Raw genomic sequence first — 25,234 nt, forward strand, 5'->3', positions numbered from 1 at the left:
CAGTGTGCGGGTGGGTGGACCACTTTGATCAGCCTGCAAAGGGACCGAGGGTGTGAGGTATCGGTCCTCGTTAAACTGTTCTACCGTAAAGTGCTCGACTTCGTGTGCAGGTCGTCGGGCTACCAAAGCACTGCGGAGGATCAAAATTGTGATGGTATGTCTTCGGATCATCCTCAAGGATGTTTCCCAGACCGTCGCCAATACCCCATTGTGCAACACTAGTGCGACCTAAACCAACAACAACGTAAGAAAAGGAAAAGAAAAATTGTTAATTCAAAAAGCAGGGAAATAACATGATTGGGTTGAGAATGCAATTAATGTTCTGCTAAATTTACTATTTTATTCTTAACTTATATAACCTCATAATATAGAGTGGAGATAAAGCACTAAATCCGTTACGCATTTATTCTCACTTATTTGAAATAAACCAGAATGGTGACCATATTTCCCAGATTGCGGTAACTATCATTAGATAAAAGGTTTTTCAGAGTGGTCCATTTTTTTTCCTTTCTTTTTTTGGTGCACTGTATAATGCACAGAAAAAGAATAAAAAAAGAAAACCTACTCTGAATAACTTTTGATTTAATGATCGGATCTTCACGTTCTAAGATTCCATCTTAATAGTTTTCGAGGAGTGATTTCAAACATGCCAACTAATTGATCCAGACGCTATTTTAAATTGGGAAATCACACAAAAACACGATTTCTCTGAACAAACATAAATTTTTTTTCAACGGATTTGACTTTCTAACCCCCAAAGTGTAGAGAGTAGCCGCAACCGGAGAAATATGGTCCCAATAGTTTGGTCCGGACAGCGACCCAAAGTTTGGACCCCCTAATGTTAATTTTATTTTTTTGCGTATTTCGCCATATCACGAGAACTTTTTAAGTAAATTGGAAAATTTTTGCGCACAATTCGTCACGAACCAAAATTCGTTTATTCACAGATGATTCCAAGCAAAAAATAACTTTTAGTAAATATTTTTTTTTTAATTATTGTATTTAATGGGAATGGAAAAAATTATTTGAGGAGTTCGATGAAACAGGACTTGCTTTATTGTCCATTGAAAATGAAAGAGCACGTAATATTGACCCTACAATATAATCGATGAATTTGCGGTAAAAAGAGCCAGGAGAAATAATTTTTAGGTTAATAATGCAATTTTCTAAAAATTTTTTTCATTCAAATGAATAAAAAATTCTTTATAAAGATTTATGCTGGTAATTTAAAAATTGCTATAATTTTATTATCAATTTATATTAACTAACAACAGATTAGCAATTTTTAGAGGACTGTGCTTCAAATTATTGATGGATTTATATGTTGTTAATTTTATAACTTTTCTTATTTTATATTAATTCTTTCTTTTTGCCTTTTTCTCAAATTTTCATTTCTGTGAAATCTTTTTTACAGCTTTACTTTAAATATTTTACAAAGACGGAAACTAATTTAAATTTTCAAATATTAAATCTTTATTCCAGAAATTTATTTTAAGTCATCATGATATATTACCTTTCTCAGCAAACTTAAGTTTATAAATCTGTCTACCAAACTAAAACCATTAAATACCTTTAAAAGTCTATATTAAATAAGTATTTTGTAATTATTTTTTAGTTGACCTGAAGTCTTATACACTTAACACTTAATGTTTCGTAATCAAAAAGTAATTCTCTAAATATGACAACATTTTATATTCTAGTGTTAAATTTTAAACTTAAAATATTCTGTAATCTCATTTATATGTGAACAAATAACTTATTTTCATAAATATATTTGATAATATGATACATAAATAGCTACAATGATTATTAGAGATGGAGTACAGAAAGTATGAGAAAGGGCCGCTGCAAAAATTTGCACCTCAGGGCCCCGAGGGGCGAAGTTACGGCACTGAATCTGAACAACACATTTCGGGCAATTATGATAATAATAATTCAGATTAAAGAAATAATGATGAAATGTTCCATGTCGGCAAGGATAAATCTTCTAAGTAGTGAAAAGTAAAGTATACTAACTGCTCAAAAACGAAAAAGAGGAATATTGTAAAAATGTCTCCTGGCCTAAAGCACCATACCAAGGATATAGAGCAGGGTTTCTTAACCTGTGGTTCATGAACCCCTAAGGGGTCCATGAGTCATATTTTGGGGGTCCGCTAACTACTCTTAATTTTTAAAACGTTTGGAAGCCTACCCATTGCTTGTAAAGCGATCTATGGCAGCTATAATTCCCTTTGCTACGGTGTATCTCTGCGAAGCGGGATTTTCCACACTCGTGACAATAAGAACAAAACATCGAAATCGATTGAATGTTGAACAAGATATGTGCGTTGCTTTGTCGAAAACTATCCCCCAATTCAATTTGTTAATTAAGGAAAAGCAGCAGCAACTTTCACATTAAAAATTTTAATTATGAAAATTTTGTACACTATTAAAATAATAAAATTAAATGTTTTCTAATAATGGATAGTTTTTGCAATCAATTTTTTCACAGGGGGGTGGTCCGTCTTAAAAAATTTTAAAGGGGGTCCATTATGCCAAAAAGGTTATGAAACATTGATATAGAGGATGAAATAGGATCATTTCTATAAATATCGACATAAATATGATTGATGAACTTTTGGAGTGTGCAAATAAATATATATGTTTGCTAAAAGTAATACTCAAGAGAAACAGGCTGTACTGTTACTTCAATAGTGGAAATGATGGCTTAGTTTGGCTTGTTATACATGATAGGATTATTTCTCGACAAAATTGTTATTAATATTCAGTAATTTCTGCCGTTTTCAGTGCAAAAAGGGTAAAATAATAGGTGTTCGTAAAAAATAAGACACGCACGCGCCTATGCAAAATAACTGAGTGCGCGTGCTGGAAGGTTTATATTAACCTACAGTTTTCAAACTCTGCAAGATATTAACTTATAATATACTATACTACTATACCAAAGAAAATAAATTATAAACAAAATATGGGGCCCCCAGAAAGTGGCACCGTATGTATATAGTATATAGCTCAGTATCTTCCCTTAATATTAAACAATAATTTTCAAAGTTCGTCAAGCATTATACTAAAACATACCTAATAAATATACCAAAGGAAATAATTATGGACAAATTAGGGGGCCCACAATGAGGCACAATATGTAAGCATTTATATATGCATTTATAGAAAAAGGGAGAAATTGTTTATCATATATATATATATATATATATATATATATATGTAGATCCAGATCTCCCCTTGATATTAGCCTATAGTTTTCAAACTCGGTCAGGTATTATAATAAAACGTACTATACTAAAGAAAATAATTATAAACAAATTGGGGGCCCCACAAAGAGGCATAATATGTAAGTATGTATTTTAAATGCATATAATAGCTTTAAAATGGAGACATTGTTGTTCCTATACTGCACATAGGGGAGTGTCGGGTACCCCTCCCACTGTCAATTTCACATGTATAGAATATTTTTTCAAGTCAATGGGCCATCGGACATTAATTGTTGTATTAAAAAAAGATTATTTTCAAAGTTTCAAGCATTTATGCAGCTGGTAACATGGTAAACAATAGTTTTGAAAATATGTTGAATACAGTAGTCATGAAATTAAGAAAAATCGGTCGAATTTTGTGATAAAAATGATAAATGAGGTTTATCTATTGTCAATACATTGGTCATTTTCATTTACACCTGAAAAAACAGTCAAAAAACACAATTTTTGTAACTGGGCGGGCTACCCCACATATTTTGTAAAGAGCTGAAAAACATATTTTTTTAAATTTCTATTCTTTTAAGTTAAACTATTCTTTTTTTGGTATATTCTTTTTGCATTATTTAATTAGATGATAGAAACATACAAAAATATTGATTATTACTCAATATTATACAGAAATATAAGCAATACTCCTTAAGTGGGTGGGGCTACCCATATCTCCCCTTAATATTAGCCTATAATTTTCAAACTCTGTCGGATATTATATTACAGTAGGGAACCGATTATCCGGAGCGATCGGGATCATCGCTATTCCGGATAACTGATTTTTCCGGTTTTCTGAATCGCTACAAAAAGCCGTTTTTTTATTGTTAAACCCAACTAAAAAAAAAAAAAAAATATTTGGAAATAATCTTAAAAAGAAGAAAAAACGATGAAGTAATACACTAATAATTATTTCCAAAATGATGGTAAGGTAAACATCTTTAAAAAAAGAAAGAAAAATCCTAAAATCTTATGAGGAAAATTTTTTTTTTTTTTTTTAATGGTTGGAAAATTCATCGAATTTCGTTCCGGTTTTTTGGTTTTCCGATTTCCGGATAACGGGTTCTGTACTGTATAACAAACTTTTCGACAATACCAAAGAAAATAATTATAAACAAATTAGGAGATCAAAATGTGGCATAATATGTAAGTATGTATGCTATATATTTCTAAGTCCAGTGATAAAATGGAGAAATTGTTGTTCACATATTACATATATATATGGCTCCATCCACCTTTATATAAACTTGTAATTTTCACACTCGGTCAGGTATTATATTAAAACATACTATACCAAAGGAAATAATTATAAACTAATTAAGTGGCCTACAGTGTGGAACAATATGCTTCCTTTAATAAATCACAGAAATTACTTATAAAGCTTGTTTTAAGTCAGGCGGCCAGATGTGACTGGTAGGGTTAAGTAATATGAGGCCACAAATTACTAGTCCCAAGGCTCTAGGGTTCAAACTCCGGAGATTTGTTTGATTTAATATTAAAACCTTCATATGACAAAAGCTGCAGATGTGATTGAGTAACAAATTTATGTCTATTAAAATATTCTTTCTTTCTTTTTTTTTTAAAAAAACTTAATAATATCAAGGTTTGATCATTTCTAAAATGAAACAAACCAATAAAAAATAGTTTGTATAAACAAATCAATATTTTATAATCAGTCAAAAAGATTCATCACTGGACTCGTTAGCTAATGAAAAATGTTGTTCAGAAGTTGGTTACTACCAAGAGTAATGCTAAATTCAGTTATTCTTCATTTCAATGAGTTCACTAGATTCTAATGAAGTGAGCATTTTACTAGACAACTTTAGGTATGTTTGCTTATTGTTACTTTACCATTTGTTTTCATTCATCTATTGGTTATGATTGCTCAATCTTGTGATTGCTACTTTTCAAGTCTTTATGCGAGGATGGAATTTTTAATCACCACTAACATTCTTTCCATATAACATTGAAACGGAACAAAATATCGCAGTGGAACTTGTCTGTCCCTATAATATGACTTTATATTTAGCATTACTAGTGGACAACAAACTATTAATTGTTAATAATCGCCTAGTTGTTGATATTTTGTTGAGGGTGCTACTCTACGATTCCTTAATTTTATTCTTGGCTTTTTATCTTGATCACTTTTGGTAAATAGGTCTTTCATATTTTTTATTGATTCATTAACATTTTCAACTTCTTAAAAGAAAAATTATTAAATGTTTTTCTTTAAAATTTTATAAAAGGTGAAAATTCCAAATTAAAGATTATAATTAAAAATTTGAAAATATTGAAAATTAAAAAATATTCATCTATGTGTAAAATAATAATTATTTAATGAAACAAAATTTTTTTGCACATTTTTGATAATTTTTTAATAATTTGGTAAATTAATGGTTAAACAAGGTAGTAATCACAAGACTGTGATTACTGCCATATCCATGTATCACTACAATCTAAAGAAGGAAGTACCATATGAACGTGATACAAATTGTTTTTAAGACAGTGATGAAGTGATACAGATTGTTTTTTGTCTAAGAAAGCACACAATCATAAAAATGCAATTATAATTTTATTTAAATATAATAATTCAAATAAATTACACCTAAAGAAAAATAAATAGAATTTTTTTCTGGAAAACTACTTGACACTTAAAATGCAATAGGTAAATAAGATAAAATATATATAAAAAAAACACATTACAAAGGTATGTAACTGAAACACTTGGAATGATAATTAAGTAAAAAAAAAGAAGGACAGAATATTAATTCTTCTATATAAAAAATTACATGAAGAAAAAAAAAAGATTTCTTGGAATAAAGTATGAAAATGTTGAAAATAATTACATGTATATGAGAACTTCCAAAAAGTTAACAACAGTAGACATTTTTTTTTTTTACAATTTAAGTATTTTATATTTAAGTTACACATATTAATTTTAAATATAAAAATTATCAACATTTAAAAAAACACTTTTCTATTTATGTAATAAATAGACTTCATTCCCTCTAAATATTTTAAAGTATTAGTAAATAGAATGATTCTCATCAAAAGGTGATGTTTATTAAAAATTTATAATCAAAATTCTATACTGTTTCAAAGTATTGCACAGAAAATATTTAAGGTGCAAAATAGTTGCTCTGAAGCACTAATATGAAACATTCCTTCACAAGAAAGTATATTTCCAAGATAATTCAAATATAATTCTAATAAATTACTAAAAGTTAAATATCAATTTTCAATTGTGAAAATATCTAAGTTATTTAAAAGTTCATAATTTAAAATGGCAAAAACAATAACTTTTCAAATTGAACTGAAATCTGTCAATCGAACATAAAATTTGACACATTTTAAATAATTAAAGACATAAATTTAAAGAAAATCATAAAAAAAAAATTGTAATGCTTGGATCAGAGACCTCACATTAGTGAATTTATTACACTCACTAGTACTCTTTAAGAAATTGATGTAAAAAAATGTTTTTTTTTTGCCTTCAAATCTTTAGAGGAAAATAAGCAGGTTAGTTTGAAGGGAAAACCATTATACATTTGAAAGCTGAAATTTGAGTAATAATGCAAATACCAATTGGACTTCTTAACATTTGCTATACTCATAAGCTGTTTATATATTAAAAAAAGTTACACAAAGTTAAATTTTGTAAATATTAAAATAATAAGCTTCAACATACGAAAGCATAAAAATTAGAGAAACATTTTAAAATATTATGAGAAATTTTCAAACTAGTAATCTGCATATTAGGGTAAACAAAAAAACAACAACAATATTTTTAAAGAAAAAATGTGCAGAAAAGATGCGACATGTAAAAAGAAGAAAATTGATATAAAGTTTTTTTTAAATTTCTTTATATCTTTGGTTGCGCATTGCACTTAAAATTTATAAAAACTGAAAAAATTGAACATTTTCTTAAATTTTTTAATTTTACTCAACATTGTGAAATCAACACGCTATTTTTTCTTATACTTATTGCTTAAAAAAGTGAAATAAGTAAAAATAACATTATTTCAAATTTTATGACTTATACTATTATAGATTATTAGCATCCACATAATGAATCAAAGAAGGTAATTATTGGACAAGATTTTGACTGTCCTAGAACTGGGGTCCAGAGAAAATTTCCAGCAGAGCAAATTATTGAAACACAATTTTTTTAAATGCTGTTTTAAGAGAAATTTAAAGTTTTATATTAACAAATAGCAGGCACATAAATTTTTTTTAAGAAGCCAGTAAACTAGAGGAAAAATTATTATGCTTGTACAATAGAGCATCTATGTATATAGTGCTTAACTACAGAATTGTACATTTAATAAAACCTAGATTACAGTACAATCATGCTCGTGAATGTTTTTCCCATAAACTGCAATCATAACAAACAGTAAATTTTCCATGAGATCACAAAACAAATTTCATTCAATTTCTAGATTCATAATTTGAAGTAAATTGTTTAATACGGAGATATTTTGAAATTACTTAAAAAATGGTTGCTTGAAATCTATGAAATTCACTCTTATATTGAAACACATATGCATGAATCATTTCAAGAAGGTAATTTTTTTTCTTTCCTCAAATTCTCAGAAGGACTGAATTAACATTATTTACAGCTCCGTACAACTCTGCATTTGCTGCAGTTAGACATCAAGAAAGAGACAAATGTGTCATACATTATTTGGTTGGTCGAAATTGCCAAAATCTGTCTTTATAACACTTGCATAAATTTTGAATTTTTTTTAGTTTGGTTAATGATAAACAAGAATTAGTCGAACAGTTCTATGTTACGCAGTCTAGGATTAAATATTTTATCGTACAAGAATTTTAATATTTCTTCTACTGGCCCAGCTTCTTATGTAAAATTTACGCAATTGCCATTTGCATTAATATATAATTTGAATCTCTCTTTAAAACAGCATGATAGAAAATGTTCACTAATCATTAGTTAGCTCTGAAAAAAAATCAAATGCAGGACATTCAAAATCACCCACCTTTTTACATTCTTTGGCTCTCAAATATTCTATATTTACTTTCAGTTTTGATAATCAATACTATTCTGACAAAGTAAGCAAAAAAGTATTAAATTTATAAATTATACTAAACTACTGATTCAACAAAATTTGTTACAATCTGGAAAATTTTATGACATGGTTGAAAAAATCTGGAGAAATTGAAATGTTTTAACTAGTTCTTACCAAGTTGAAATCCTAAAATCAAAGTTCAATTAAATTTAAAAATTCTAAAGCCTGGTGAAATATTTGTCAAAACTCTTTAATTTTGCAAGACTGTAGAAGCCCTACTAAAAGAAAATAAAACTAAATGCACTGCTTATTATCTCATCCACAGGTTATGATAAGGCTGTTGATTAAAGACAGTAAGTGTGAGAATCTTGAAAAATAATTCTTTTTCTAAACATGGTATGCATTGAGCTAATAATGATATTTTAACTTAGTTCCTTTACTTAAACCTTAACTTGAGTATTAAAAACTATAGCATGGCCATTTTATTTAAATGGAATAAAAAAAAATGAAAGAAAAATGTTCAATTTTTCATAAATTTCAAGTGCATTGCGTGACCAGAAGATATTAACCGATTATAAAATTTTCTATATCGATTCTCTTCTTTTTACTTAATACATCTTTTTGGCACTATAGCATTTTTAAATTAAAAATTTCGTTTTTTTGACTATCTAAATGTATATATATATATATAGTAAAGAAAAGTTATGCATGGCAGCCTTACATAAGAAAAACATTAAAATGATACAGTTGAAATAGACCAAGCAAACAATAAATTAGAAGAAAAAAACAAACAAATAATGCACCAATTAATAAATAACATGCAAATGCTTTTGTGAACATTCAAATCTGATGGAAAAGCTTAACAGTAAATAGTAAAAAAATATGCATTTATTACACAATTTTTTTTAAAAAAACTGAGCTTTTATTAAATTGCTAAAGTTTTTTTTCTTTAGAACACTGCAAAAAAACTTCTATTAAATATAATTAAGTGATAGCGATGAGGATATCTTTTTAACAGCAAAGTCATGGAAGAATATATTAGCCACCAAAGTTCAGCTAAACAGTTTTGAAAAAATAAATAAACAAATACTGCTAGTGCAAAATGAAAAGGAAGAAACTCATTGAAAAACAGATGACTAAAATTGATATTAATATCAGATCTTCGTATTTAAAATCTAATGAGTTTATCACAGGAAGAATTCATGAATCAAAATTTTTAAATTCTTTTTCAAATAAAAAATAAAAACCAGACAAAGTAACATGCTGTTATGCACATTAAATTCCTTACACTCAAAATGAACAACTAAAACAGTCGTAACTTATAAATTAAATAAAGAAAAATTCTGAAATACGGCAGCAGTTTCAATTTTTAAAGGTGAATCTAATTAGGAACAATAATAATAGAAATTCAAACTCACATTTTTGTTACTGGATGAGCACTGTTTCTAAACAAAATCTTGCAGGTTAAGACTTATAAAGCAAGTCAAATTCATTATTATTGTTATTGGTAAAAACGAAATTTTAAATAACACCTGTACTGCAGACTAAAGGCAAGTTCGTTTATCTGATTAAGTCTGCTAAAAAAAGTTATTTTTCCTTATTTTTCTAAAAAAATTACTACAGCTACTTTTGAATAAAATTTATACAGCACACTATAAATACTTGATATATATCTTAAGTAAAATAAAATGCTAAAAAGCTGCCTTTAAAATGAGAATGATATAAAATGAATGACAAAATAAGTAAATTGATAAAATATAAATGCACATAAAATATCAATAATATTGAATGTAAAAATTGCACTGTAATTTTCTCATTAAATATAAATTTCTTTGAATTTCAAATGTATTAAAACTCACATAGATCACTAGAGTTAATAATTTTTATAAAATTTAAATCCAAACAAATGATTCATAACAGAAGTTAGTAGTATTTTAATTGATTTTAAAAAGAGATACATTTATCACACATATATTTATTAATGAAAGTGCAAAATATAACTTTCAAGTATATAGTGGAATGTGTTAAACTTTTCAGAGTAATGAAACGTTTAGAAGTCATGACTTTGTTAAGGTGTATATGAAAATGTAATTGTAAATGCAATAATTAATATCTTACAACAACACTATATATTTTTCAAATAGAGAGAAACAATTTAAAGAGTGTAAAAATTGCATAGCTAAATACCATACAAAATATTTGTGTGATTTTATACATCTAAAAATTTTAAGTAACAAAAAATAGTGAAGTTTTATGAAAGAACTTCGATAAAAACACTTGGATATTAAAATAATACTTCTGCAAAAAGTGGAATACATGAAATATTTTGCAAGACAACCATAAAACTTTCACTAAAATATTTCAGAATCTATCTTTTGATAGTGTTCCCATCTCAGTATCTTGTAGAAATTGCAACTCTTGAAGTTCTTGAAACTTTTCGTTATCTTTGATTCGAGCATAGTTTGCAGATAAGCACATTAAGTAATGTATCTGAAAAATGGATATTTTGAGCAAAACATGTAAAATAATTTGCAGAAAAAAAAATCAATATCAATAATAGATGCTACTTACCAAGCTAAGCACAACTAAAAAGCTTGCAGCAAGAGCAACAATAAATAGCACTTCTGCAGGTTCAACCTATCAAAAGTCATAAACTTTATTAAGAAAGAAATCATATAATAAAATGATATTTATTTCAAGTTGCAGACATATCAACATAGAAAGAGTAACAATCAGCCATATTCGACCAATAGTGAAGACAAATATGTGGGTGCTTGCTAGAGTTAGTGTAAATTACACAAAGTCTCAATGACTAAAGAAAAAATCAGGACATTTTCTGGACTTTTAAAATGAACAAATAGATGACAAATGAATACAATTATTAGAATAGTATTTACTCAAAAACTGATTCATCAAATTTGGTTGAAACTGAATATTTTAATTATAATATTTATTGCAGCTCCACTTTTTGTACATTTTACTTGCAATTCAGAAAAGTCTTATAGATTGGAAGATAAAATATATTCATAATTTATTTTTCAATTTAGTCTCATTATGAAAATATAAAGTTTTTATTTTTGAAAAGAAATATGTTTTGACTCTTTTACATAACTCTCTACTAATTCTTATGTAAAAATATCTCAACAACAAATTTTATTTTATTTCTTAAGTATTTTGTACATCAGAAATAAATGCTTTATTCCTGAATATAATTAAATTTATTATTCTTAATACTAGATATATATTTTTAATGCTAGTTATAATAATGATAGAAAGAGACATAAAATTCTTACACAGTCTTTGCAGAAATTCTTTTGTTTTCCACCATCACAAATTCGAAGTAAGTTCATGTCTGTGCCATTAGGGAACATAAAAGCTGAATGAGAATAAAAAAAAACTGTATTTGTGCTTATATATATAGATAAATAATATCTCAAAACAGAAAGTTTTAAAAACACATTACTACGCATATAATGCATTGTTATAAAAGCGGTTTTTAATATGAACATTGTAAAAAAAAAGTAATGAACAATGGTTTAGGGATTAATGGCCTAAACAAAAATTTTCAATCATTAATTTAAACACTAACAATATTACTATAATTACATTGTTTTGAAGGGGAAAAAGAGATGCAAAGCTTTTTAGCTAATTGTGGAGTTGAAAAAAAAATGGACAATATATTTTAATAAAAAATGCAGCGGCATAGCTATAGGAGTGGTTTCAAGGACAAAATACTGGCCAAAATTTAAAAAAAAGAACAATGAATTAAGCAAAAGAATTCACTTATGAGCTTAACATTTCTTCAAAAAAACTTGTTAGTTTGGCATATGAACATTTTTTATAAATTAAGAATTTATTTGAAAAATTAACTTCCTTTTTAGCGATAACTTAGGCTACAGACAATGAGCAAATGAAAATAAAAACAGATCCTTTTAAAATACATATATATAGAACACTAAACAACATAAAACAAGTACTAAAGTTTGGAGTCAGATAAGTTTCAAAAGAAAAGAAACCAGTTTCAATTGCCCCTTTAGCAGTAGGTATCTACAACTATAATTGAAAAGATATTTTGATCAATACAGTGTGCAACCAACAAATATATAAACTAAGACAAGGGTCTCACTCTGTTTCAGAAAAACAAAAAAAAAAAAAAAACTATCCAACTCTTCATGGTAACTTCAACAAAATTTTGGACCATAATTTTGTTGCACAAATTTTTTTTACTGGTAAACAAAACCTTTTTCTTTTTAATATATTAATATTGAAAATTTGAAGCTATCGATTTGCTTACTTATATTCTGATTTAGCATAAAGTAATTTTAACTACAAAAAATAGCAATAACAGACATTAGAATTTACCTTGAGTCTTATTGACTACTTATTATTGCCATCAATTGAAAGACTGATAATTTTTTTATATTTACTTCAGAAATTTTCAGGCTTCGGAAAAAAAAAAGCAATATTAATCAAATAATAAATATCCTGACAATAACCAGTATTCAGATTCTCTGTGGAAAACTTGTAAGAAATAATAATAAAATGCAAATTTTAAAGTAATGAAGAAAAAAAAAGCAAAAGAAGAGATGATTATTAGCTTTACAAACATTAAAGTGATATTTTGCATAAATACTAACACATATTTAACTAAAATTGAAGTATAAAGAGCAATTAAACTAACCCAAAGGTTTCAAATCAATGCATCTATTTTCAGGATTGGGCTCATACTTTAGATTATTACACATTCCCCACCAAACAGAGAACACAAATGTAATAAGAACCAGAGAGACAAAGACAATCAGCCAAACTAACTCCAATATATAGGTTAGTCCCATAAACTGCAAAATAATAAATAAAAAAACATTTTAAAAGTTGAAATCTCATAAATTCCAATAAAAGATGCAGTGACATTATTTATTCTTTATCTCTTACAAAATAAGTTTTTAAAGTCCATTAAACCTTTTTAACACTATTTACAAATAATTACAATAGAATGTGCAATAATGAGAATATGTTGATGCAAGAATAGAATATTTTTAAGACAATATACTAGCTGCACAGAATGTTCTGGTGAATGCTTATAACAGTAAAAAGCAGTTTGAAAATGAAACGAAAGTTAATTTATATTAAGTGATACACATAATCGTTTATGATAATACTTCCTGATTTTAGAAATTTGTTCAGTATATTGATAAATCAATTTTTTCAAAAATATTCAATATTTTTGATCTAGTAGATCTCATAATTCTTTATAAGTGTTTGAGTTAAAGGATTATTGTGGTAATCAAAATAAAAAATTATTTCAAGATATAAATTTTGTTATTATATGATTTATCTTTCAAGATCACTGGGAGCCCAGTAAATAGCACCTTCTTTTGAGGGCTTTGACATGCAAGCCATAGTACTCTGTTCTAACCTATAAAAATACATAGATTTTCCTTTAATCTAGAAAATGGGCTAATATTCAGAATTCAATAATCAGAATTTACAGAAGTTTCTAAAAAAATTATCAACGAACTCTAAATGTCATATTTGGGCAAATTTCTTTTTAAAAAAATGTTTTTTAAAACCCTCCTTGCTTATTAAAATTGCAAAAGAAAAACAGGTTTTCAAAAAAAAAAAAANAAAAAAAAAAAAAAAAAAAAAAAAAAAAAAAAAAAAAAAAAAAAAAGCTAGAAAAATAGCTATAGTTTATGAGCAAATTCTCAGAATATGTGTCATAAAGCTCTGTCAGTTAATGTTTTTTTATTTTTTATTAATAAGTTCATTATCACTGAGAAAAAATGTCCTGTAAAAACTTTCAGCGCTGAAGAATATAGTTATATTTCTGAGTTCTTAATTTAGCTTAATGATTTCAACAAAACTAATTTTAGGAGTAGTGTTGAAAAATGAATAGTTCGGCTCTAAAAACAAATGAGTGAAAAAGAATATCTTGCAAAAAAAATTATAAATTTGCAGAGGATAATGCTGAAATAAAATTTTTTCATTCCATTGAAAAAAAAATGATTAGGATTGTGTTTTGATTTGTGCCAATCCAAAAATTTTTTTTCCAGTCGTTTTTAAATTTTATTACACAATCATTGATACCTTACAGAAAAATAAAATAAAAACAGAGATAATGTTATAGAGTGATTTTTATTTAATAAATGGGGAAATCCAGTTATTATAAATATAAATAAGGATGCAAAATTTCTACTTGTCAACCACAAATATTTAGTAAGTAAGTAGAGTTTAGTTGAATAAAATGCTGTGTTTCAAATCAAATATCCATATTTTTTTAGAGTTATTTTTCTTAGAGTTCATATTTTTCTTAGTTTCAGATAGCAAATATTAAAAATGGGGAACAATAGTATGCAAACACTGTACTAAATATGCAAAGATGCACATCACAGAAGAAAGACTAAAAAGAAATATGAATGTTGCTCTAAATGTTGAGAAATAGAAATAGAGAAGCAAATTTTATAAACAATAATAAAAATTTTAAAACTGTGAAAATACAGAAAAACTTACAAAAGCACAAGATAAACGTCCACCAATTCTTGATTTGAATCCTCTATATATTTTTTCCCTGGTAGCACCAGTTGCAAGAAAGCCTACCAACAATAATATCAAGCTGAAAGCTCCCATAACTCCCCCAATGATTATGAATACAATATGCAAATCAATGAGCCTAAAAGACAAACATGTATTAATATGAAGGAAAAAACATATATTAAAACAGCTGACAAGTTATTTAAAAAAAAAAAAAAAGAAACTTAACTAAATCTATTCATTACATTTGATTCCATAAATTTTTTTCAAGCTTCTTATTATATTTTGAGAATTTCCCCAAATAATAATAAAAACTGTAACAAGTACTAATATCGGATACATAATCCTCTTTATAGAGGTTGTCATCTTGAAGAGGAGACTTCACAATTTATACTTTGTGATTGTGAGGTTTATAATTGTGAGCATTTAGGGCAACACTGCATAAAGGCCTGGGAAGTGCAAGTCAGGTGTTTGCTGAACTATATATTTCAGCCAAAAGGCTTTCTTGCTAATCATGATTTAGGGTTTGGGTACAATAGAAATCTGGTCGATGTGCCCTGTGCTTTGGAGCTGCTCAATCTCTAAGTCTAAGGCTGGATACATGAAAAATTGTAAACAAAAACATATCGTTTTCGAAAAACAGAAGTGAAATTTATTGCAAGGAAAAAAAACTTACTTGTTATTTAAATTCTGTAAAGTGGAAAATTTTATCAGTTCCTTGCCCAAATGTGAATCACCCAGAAGGTTAAAAATACTTTTGAACATGGATAACTCGAAATGTTGGATAGCTTGAACTAACATAAATTGTCTTAGAATTTCTCATTGACTCTAAAGTAAAAATTTAATTTTTAAACTGAATTCTTTCAATTCTGTTTTGTTTGATGTTGGATTAATCAAAACAATTTTTTTAGTCTTTTGAAGAAACATATTTAAAAAGTAACATTAGATGTATTTATGAAATAGAATGGATACTGAATGCATATCTTTATTTATTGCAGGTATAGCTAATAAACTTATCCATTAGATCATTTCAATAATATCCATTTAGAACATTTTTAAAACTAGCAGATTTTCTATCATTCAGAAATAGTACTGACATTTGAAAAAACATTGAAGTCAATTTGTTTTGAGGGGAAAGAAAACAGGTATTTCTGGTGCTAATAATGAAGAAAATGTGGATTTGTCACAGTTTAAGTAAAATACCTCAAATAAGAGGTTTGAAGTTTATGCATCAGTTAATAAAAATGGTGAAAATTGTGATAGTATCAGTTTAAGAAATGGTTGAAGAAGCTGGAGAGGTTCAAAGTGATAGGGATGAAGACACAAGATGGCGAACTAGAGAAAACATTTGAAGGCCTCAAAGCCTTTAAAAAATTAGGAACATTTGTATTGACATGAATTTTCAGAAAATGATCAACAATCTGCAACAAATGTTGAAAATTTATTGTTTACGCTAAAGAGAAAGAAAATCAAGATTTTTAAATACTTATAAATAAATGTAGTACTTATTCTTCTTTCAATTTTTTTCAACTAATTTTTTTTAAATACTTATTATAAATTTATCCATTTTCATACATTTTCTACTTATTAAATGATATTTTAAGTTGACCCGCATTCTTCGTTTTCTCGTATTTATCATTCGAAATGAATGGTCTCTTGGGAAATAATCGATCAAGGTTCTACAGTATTATAAAAGTACTAAGTATATAGTTGGTTGTAATTGAGATCCTGTATGAAACAAAATCAAGTTTTATTGAAAAAAAAGGGAAGCTCACCAATCAAACTGGAAATGGAAAACTTCTTCAAATGTACGAAGAGTAAGAGAAATACCACGATAAAATGAACCAAGAAAAATGCCTACTCCAGTACAGCATAATACAGTAGCTATTAATGTGGCGTAAGGTATCCTTGTTAAGCAGCGACATGCTGAAATGAAAGTTTTTCAAGAGATTATAAAAATAACACAGAATATATTAAAGTATCAATCTGTAGTATATAATATGTATGCTACATTTGACAGCCATATGTTTATACTCCTTTATTACAATGAAAATAGAAATAAAAAATTATTTTAATGATTTTATATACTTTTCACTATGCAAATCAAAAAAATTATTTAGTTGAATTGATAATTAATCAATGTTCCTAAAATAATTAATCAATGTTCATTACATACAAGACATTTAAAGTCAAATTATGGAATGACCCAAAAGCTCAAATTTTTAAATCACATATTCATAAAAATACCTAGATTAATTTTCTAACAACCAACTATGAATAAATAGTAATCAGACTTCATCTTTTTCTATAGTATCTCAATTAATCCAATCAGTGTGGCAATAAATATTAAAATTGAATAGTGGATTAGGCTATTGCTTGACGGAGCATTTCGTTATTCATCCAAACAATAACCGATATTTGGCCATTTTTATTTTCATTAAACATGCTCAGCATTAAAGATATAATACAAAGTTTACTTAGTTTTAAACAGTTTGCTAAAACCAAACAAAAATATTCAGACTTTAAGTAATAAAAATACTTTTTTAAAAAAGCTTTGAATTTTTTTTTTAATTTTTAAACTTACAAACAGTTTCAGTTAGCAAGCTATTATCTGTTTAAGGACGCTTTTAGAGATTATAAAGATTTTAGTTTGAACAGCTTCATTATTTTATTTTTCAATTGAAACGTTTTGTTCATAAGATTACTAAATTTTATAAAACATTATTTTATATATAATGCAAAAATCTAGGTATAAATAGTATAAGATTATATGCCTTCAGAGATGCCAACTGCTCCGGACACACCAAAATAATTAAAAAAATGGTTGTTAATCTTAAACCAAAATTTGCAAATATTTGACAAATTTTGCGTTTTTTTTTTAATGGTTTTGCATGACTTAATTGTAATAAAGTGGTGAATTACATAAGCCTTTGAATTATTTAGAAATAGTATTGGTTTAAAACCTTATAAATTTAATTTATTAAACCAAGAATCATAATTAGTAAACTACCAATCGAAAATATTTATTTGCTGTCCGGAGCAAGTTGGCATCTTTGTGCTTTATATAATAAATGATCATTATTGATCCAACACAAAAATATATTATTTTCTTTGATCAATCAAGTATTCATTTCAAATTCGGCATAGCTTAAAATAAGCTTTCTTCAGTTGTAACACAGTTATCATGGAGATGTAAATAGAATTATGAGAGAACTGAACATATTGAATGACGTAGCTAAGGTTGTGTTGGTAGTAGATATTTGATGATTGATAATGTATATGAGAGTTTCATAATTGCGTGGAACATAAAAATGAGGAAATTGTAAAGGATGTGAATATTTGGCATTTTGATGACGTATATTACTGATTTCTATTTACGCAGATCAATGGAGAAGAATATTGACCTGCTGAATTTTTTTTAAATCAGCATTTCGTTTTATATGTAACATTTTTTGCAGAATTATTAAATTTTGGTTTCAGGATAAAATTTTGCGTGGCGTTTTTTTCCTTGAAAAATGAATGTTTTGGTAGGAATAATTAGGTTTTGTAAAGTGATTTTAAGTGTATGTAGCATTTTGAGTTGAATGTTGGTTATGGTTTTTTGAATGTTTTATGAACGACTCAGCCAGTGATAAAAGGTTTACAAGAGAAGTTTGCATTAGAAAAAGATTGTTTAGGGAATGCCTATGATGAACCTGGGAAAGTGAAAAGACCTTTTTTTATAAATTGTTCATGTGCCAAGAACATGAATTTGTTAAGTAGAAAAGTGAAGCATCGTTGTTGTGGGAGATCTTTAAAGATTGTGAATTTTAGAATAAAATAGAATACATGCTTTCAGGTGAGTTTTTATACAAATTCATTTTTGGAAATTTCATCTTTTTTTTAATTTCTTTTTAATTTTATGCAGAGGGTTAACAAAACTGTTGCAAAGGGGTAATGATTTAATGCAGATTAGCAATATTTTTTATTTATGGAATGTTAAAAAAAGTTTGTTGCGTAAAACTTACCAATAAATGGGTGCAAATCCATTATAAAACTGTTGCCAAGGGGTAATGATTTGATAGAGATCTGAAGTATTTTTGTTTTATGAGCTGTAATTTGGTGTTAAATAATGTCTAATTTTACACAGGTGTCATTAGAGGGGAGACAGTACGTATTTGTCTCCCTCAATAATTAGAAACATATACAAGTCCCTCTAAATATATCAGACAAATAAAAAAGAAACCGTGAATTATCATCAATTTAAATTTCTTAATATTAAAAATAAGAAAGATAAAAATAATGAATCATTTTGCAGGTATTTAGTACATTTTAGAATTTGTTTTGTATGCGTGAAATTTAGAAAACTATTATAACTGTGTAGTTAAATTTTGTCTCCCTCAAAAATTGGGTCTCTGTGATGCCTATAGGTAAAATTTTAAATATAGGTAATAAATAAATATGTTTATAGGTAAAATTAATATTTTATTCTGAAATGGCATGGAGCATAATTGGCACTAATGAAATTGAGCCAAGAGTGGCCACGATGAAAAAAAAAAAACATTCAAAAACAGTTGCAGATGTATTACCAATTCAGTTTACAATCTTCTAACTTCGAAGGCTTTTTTCTTTAATGGAATCAGAACAAATATTTCTCTTAGAAACAATTTTAAATAATACAATTCTTATTTTGAGATTATTTTTCAAGTATTAGACATTAAAAAAAATACAATTATTAATTAATTCTTATTTACTTATAATTTAATTAAGTGAAAATTTTTTTTAAATTTAATATTTGAAATAATTTCTTTTAAAAATTTAATAAACAGTTAAATTTTTATAAAGGCTTAATGCATAATTATAATCCAATGGTAATATTATATAAAATATATTAATTTATATTATTACTATAAACCAAAATAATATTGTTTTTAATATTTAGTTGGACAATTCCGATGAATATTTTATTATTCTGCCGAATATTTTTTTATTCAGTCAAACTGAGTATTTGTTTAAAAATTAAATAATAAAATTTTTATCATAAATTTTATCATTTTTTTAAAACAATATATAAACAAGTCTAAGTACTAATCTTTTTAAATGTAGTTGAAAGTATTCTTACATTAATATTAAAAGAAAGTTTCAAACATTATAAACAAGGAAAAACTATTAACCAAACAATTGGTAGTAAAGAATGTTTTCTTATTCTTTTCAGGAGATGTGAAAAAATGAAATTAGAATAAAATGTAAGAATAAATTAGAATTAACTCACTAGTTTTTTTCTCTTTTTCTTCATATATATAACCATCTACAAATTGCAATGGAAAAGGATAATGAAATATTAAGGGACCAGGAAATGTACTCATTGCTAAGCTTATCACAATATAAATGATAGCTCCTTTAAAGTCAGAAGCCTTATAACATACCAAATGAAGATCTGAGTCAATAAAATCACTTAAAGGGTTTCATCATTGTAACAACTTCATTTGGAAATGTCTGTCAGCTTAGACTAGTAGGGCATTTAAGGTTAGTATTAAAAGAAGATACTAAAAAAAAATATTGTCAATAAATCATACTTGAAAGCAAGACTGGAAAGTAAGTCATATTTCTTTTTTGTTTTCTCATCCGAAGTTAACTTATAACATGAGGTAAACACATAAACATTTAAATATAAAGAAAAAATATAAATAATAAAATCAATACAATGATATTATAAACATTTATTCTTATTTTGTACTTTGAAAAGCAAGATTAAAATCAGGATAAAAAATAATAGTTTAAAATAAAATGTGAATGAAAATGTAAATACTGGTTAATTTTAGTGTTCTCTTTTGTTTCGAAAAGTTTAATAAACATCATTATATATTCCTAATAAGGTCTTTAAATGCTGTGGATCACAGAAAAATCATATAATTTGAAACTCAATAAAATAAACAATAAAAAACTAAAATATTAAATCACAAGTTCAAAACAATAAAAATTAAACCATAGAACAATCATAGGCTAAGAAATAAAAATTAGACGAAGCCATCCGAAGCAATTCTGTTTAAAAATAAAGCACAAGTGCATAAACTGGATTTTTACAATTTTAACTTTTGTGTTTATTTTAAACCTCAAACGTTTGAATGTTAATTCTATATTTATTGACATGATATTAAATGTTCAAAATGATACATTGACAATTCAAATTTTATAAAGCACAGAGCTGTTTGTTTATCATAAACCAAATTTTGAAATACATACATGACTAATATATATGAACATTAAATTAAAACTAGAACTTACAGCCTCGACAACATCCAGAAGAAGGTTCTTCAGAAACACTGGAATAGGAATAAGCTTTACGAAACATTTTTATAGAGTTTATAACATGAAAAATCTGCTAACGTTAAACTACTAACAAAAGCCGAAATCTCAAGCAAACAATAACAAAAACAAACTTATGACAGTTGGAGGTATGTGGCAAACGCTCCAAAATGCCTTTTACGAAGATCACATTCAACGCGTTTTCTCTGTTGCTACCCTCGAAACAATTTTAAGCTTATAAAAGCACTGGAAAGTATTTCAACGGTTTAAATTGTTTACAATTTTTAGTTCGAAAAGTAATAGCATCTTGACGATCCATTTTGAAATTCATGCTTTATTAATGCGCTTGTAGCTTTCATGGGAAAGTAATTAAATTGGAGACGTTGTTGTTGTAGTTGTTGTAGCTCATTTACGTCGCACTAGAGCTGCACAATGGGCCATTGGCGACGGTCTGGGAAACATCCCTGAGGATGATCCGAAGACATGCCATCGCAATTTTGATCCTCTGCAGAGGGGATGGCACCCCAGCCTCGGTAGCCCGACGACCTGCACGCGAAGTCGAGCACTTTACGGTAGAACAGTTTATGAGGACCCATACCGCACACCCTCGGTACCTACGCAGGCTGATCCAAGTGGTCACCCACCCGCACTCTGACCGTAGCCAGTGATGTTTGACTTCGGTGATCTTCTGGGAACCGTGTCTTAACGATCAGTCCACTGCGGGACAAATTGGAGACTGAATTGTTTAGTTGTAGTTGTAGTTCATTTACGTCGCTATAGCGCTGCACAATGGACTATTGGCGACGGTACGGGAAATATCCCTGAGGATGATCCGAAAACATGCTATCACAATTTCGATCCTCTGCAGAGGGAATGGCGCCCCCTCGTTGGTATCTCGATGACTTGTGCGGTAAGTCAAGGAATTTTCTGATAGAACAGTTTAACAAAGATAAGTTCCACAAACCCTTGGTCCCTTCGCAGGCTGATCAAAGTGATCACCCATCCGCACACGGAGCTCATTCAGTGATGAAATATTTATTAATGGCAAATATGTATTATCTTTTATTATTTAATAATAGTCGAAAAAATTTTGATTTGTAAGGTAAGCAATTATGTGCATCATTTTAGGGTAAATAAATTTACATAGCAAAATACAAAAGGAGCGCAAAATCTGTCGCAGTGTTCTTGAGAAATCAAATTTTAAAGAAGTCGTACAAATTCGATTTCTCAGGAACGATTCAATCGATTTCGCTCAAATTTTTTATTTTGCAATGCAAAATTACAAAGCTTAATGTGATGTACTTAATTGTAAAAAAAAAAAAGAAAAAAAAAGTGCAGAATGGCTTCATGAATGGCTTTGAGGAACAAGATGCTCTAGTCCCGAATCAGGCGTAAAGTTTTCCTGACCCTGTCATCTTGTCGAGTAATCACGTAGCACATTTCGACACATTTTCCAAGCAAAATATGGTTCCTTGCAATACCATCATACTGGGGACCGGGATAGCCTGGTCGGTAGGGCGCTGGGCCCATATCCAAGAGGTCGTGGGTTCGATCCTCGCCGGCCGAAGACTCCCCGTGTAATAAATGGGGACTGATGCACGTTAAATCTGTCGAGTCTCAAAGTCCTCCATGTCCCCACAACAAATCAATACCTCTGGGGATACTGATCCAGGAGTTTCCTTGTCTTCTGGATTGGCTCAAAATTACAAGGCAACGGAGTTGAACGTAAGTAGTCGTAAACCCATGAAATTGGGTCGGCTGTTCAACGACGGTTATAAAATAAAATACCATTATATTAGGGCAGGGATAGCCTGGATTGTAGGGCACTGGTCCCATGTCTAAGGGGTCGTGGGGTTCGATCCTCGGCAGTCGAAGACTCCCCGTGTAGTAAATGGTGACTGATGCACGTTAAATCTGTCAGTCGCAAAGTTCTCCATGTTCCCATAGTAAATTAATACCTCTGGGGGTACTGATCCAACATTAGTAGCCGTAAACCCAAAATTGGGTCGGCTGTGCAACGATGGAAAATATAAAATAAAATAACATTATATTAGGCCGGGATTGCCTGGTCAGTAGGGAGCTGGGCCCATGTCATGGGTTCAATCCCCGCCGGCCGAAGCCACCCCTCATAATAAATGGTGACTGATGCACGTTTAATCTGTTAGTCGCAAATTCCTCCATGTTTCCATAATAAACTAATACCTCTGGGTTTTATAATTACAAGGCTACGGAGTTGAACATTGGTAGTCGTAAACCCGAAAGTGGGTCGACTGTTCAACGACGGTTATAATATAAAATAAAATACCATCATGTTGAGCCGCGATGGCTCAGGGGATAGAGCGTTCGCTTTCCAATGAGGTGAAACGGGTTCGAATCCCAGCGATGGCTGATCGATAAGAATTTCGCATACGTCTTCCACCGACCGCAGTGTTGACGTAAAATATCCTCAGTGGTATACGGATAATAGATTAGAGTCTCATTGCCGTCTGGCTAACCGCGGAAGTTTTTCGTGGTTTTCCTCTCTGTGTAACGCAAATGCGGGTTAGTTCCATCAAAAGGTCCTCAACAAAGGTAAATTTCTCTCAATACTTGCTCCAGGAATTCCTTTGTCCTCTGGATTAGGTTCAAAATTACAAGGCTACGGAGATGAACATTAGTAGTCGTAAACACAAAATTGGATCGGCTGTTCAACAACGGTTATACAATAATATGCCATTATTTTAATTTTAGAAACTTTGCACAGAAACTTTCACACAGTCGTAACTCTAATTTATTGGAAAACCATGATAGAAATTCTGAAACTCTGTGCAAAAGAAGCTTTCCAAACTCACCTAAAAGGCATTCATTCGGAACTACTGGTACGCAACTTCCACGCTTGGAAACTCAAAACAAATTAAATTGCCATCTAGAAGGAAATGGTGTGAAATTTGAAAAAAAAAATCACCTCAAAATCTGTCTGTGTTGTAACTCTTGCAGTATCAAGCATCAGTATGCAACACACAACAAATTCTGAATATGTAACCCACAGCAGGAATCGGTTCGGAAATTTCTTTTGAAAAGCTAAGTTGATTTTTTTTCCTTTTCTTTTTACAGTGTTATGATGAATTGCTTTGGCTTCTCAGATTTTTCGGACCTGAGTGATCTTTGCAAGCTGATACGCTGACGACTTTTGATGATCAGGACAAATCTTGTGTTGCTTACACCCATCACATGGATGGTAAATAGGGGGCTGTTGAAGTCTCGGCATATCGCCACTGGTTAAAGATTAATTTTTTTTTAAAGTTTTCTTCTTCTTTTTCCTTAAAAAAAGACATTTCCGCGTACATCCTGTGGCGTGAATGACCCGTTCTGATATTACTTTTGAAGCTCTGGTGCACATCCTGTTGTGTATGTATAAAAGTACCTGCAAGTAGAAGAGCTGTATTATTCAAAATGAGTCCCGATGAGAGTACTGTCTCTTTCATTTTGGATAATACCAGAGCGATTGCTAACACAAGAGCTATTGATGAGATTATAGTGAAGAGTGTCTGTGGCAAATTTTCCTCCGGAAAAAGATTTACTGAAAGAGCCAGCCCTTATGAAAAAATCGAGGTATAAATGAGGTATAAACGAGGTATATTTTAAAGGTATAAAGGAGGTTGTTGTTTAAATACGTCGTAAAGGTTGAAAAGGGTGCAAATGAATACCTCAAAATCAACCTCAAATATACCTTAAATATACCTCCAGAGGTATATATGTTTCAGCCTGAAGTATATTTTTTTACACTTGCGGAAGTATTTATTCAACAACCTAAGGTGTGCCATTTTACACTTCAGGTTATTATAAATCAACCTCAGGTGTATTTTGTTCGACGTCAGGTAATTATTTTTCAACCTCAGGTATATAATTTTATGCTTGTAGAGGTATATATTTATCAACCTGTGGTGTGTCGTTTTACACTTCTGGTTGTTATAAATCAACCTCAAATGTATTTTGTTGTACCTCAGGTAATTATTCTTCATCCTCAGGTATATAATTTTATGCTTGTAGAGGCATATATTTTTCAACCTAAGGGGGGCCATTTTACACTTCTGGTTGTTATAAATCAACCTGAAGTGTATTTTCAACAATTGGAAAGGTTATTTTTAATTAGCGCCATGT

The 25,234-nt window shown here is 28.8% G+C and overlaps 1 protein-coding gene across 2 annotated transcripts; it reads right to left on the reverse strand.

Moving 5' to 3' along the window:
• Positions 1-6,980: 6,980 nt before the first annotated feature.
• LOC107438135 (neuronal membrane glycoprotein M6-a) lies at positions 6,981-21,273 on the reverse strand. Of its 2 annotated transcripts, XM_043041960.2 has the most exons (8): positions 21,074-21,273; positions 20,061-20,096; positions 16,585-16,735; positions 14,789-14,948; positions 12,960-13,116; positions 11,572-11,654; positions 10,850-10,915; positions 9,869-10,768 (listed from the first exon to the last, which is right to left on the reverse strand). In XM_043041960.2, exons 1-8 carry the CDS (start codon positions 21,138-21,140, stop codon positions 10,640-10,642), a joined length of 849 nt encoding a protein of 282 aa, XP_042897894.1. In that variant the 5' UTR covers positions 21,141-21,273; the 3' UTR covers positions 9,869-10,639. The 2 variants fall into 2 exon arrangements, with proteins under 2 accessions (XP_015905820.1, XP_042897894.1); XM_016050334.4 differs by lacking the exon at positions 20,061-20,096 and having other exon boundaries at positions 6,981-10,768; positions 21,074-21,269.
• Between the last annotated feature and the right edge of the window lie 3,961 nt (positions 21,274-25,234).

Source organism: Parasteatoda tepidariorum, chromosome X2, assembly GCF_043381705.1.
Source record: "Parasteatoda tepidariorum isolate YZ-2023 chromosome X2, CAS_Ptep_4.0, whole genome shotgun sequence".
Classification (NCBI taxonomy): Eukaryota; Metazoa; Arthropoda; class Arachnida; order Araneae; family Theridiidae; genus Parasteatoda; species Parasteatoda tepidariorum.

What these genes read in the sequence shown, in the direction of transcription:
- LOC107438135 (XM_043041960.2), bottom strand. Translation starts at nt 21,140, where the DNA reads ATGTTTCGTAAAGCTTATTCCTATTCCAGTGTTTCTGAAGAACCTTCT. An exon ending in TTCTGGATGTTGTCGAGGCT is followed by an intron (nt 20,097 to 21,073) that starts GTAAGTTCTAGT and finishes TGCAATTTGTAG; the next exon opens with ATGGTTATATATATGAAGAA. An exon ending in AGAATTTCTGCAAAGACTGT is followed by an intron (nt 10,916 to 11,571) that starts GTAAGAATTTTA and finishes GACTTTTGATAG; the next exon opens with GTTGAACCTGCAGAAGTGCT.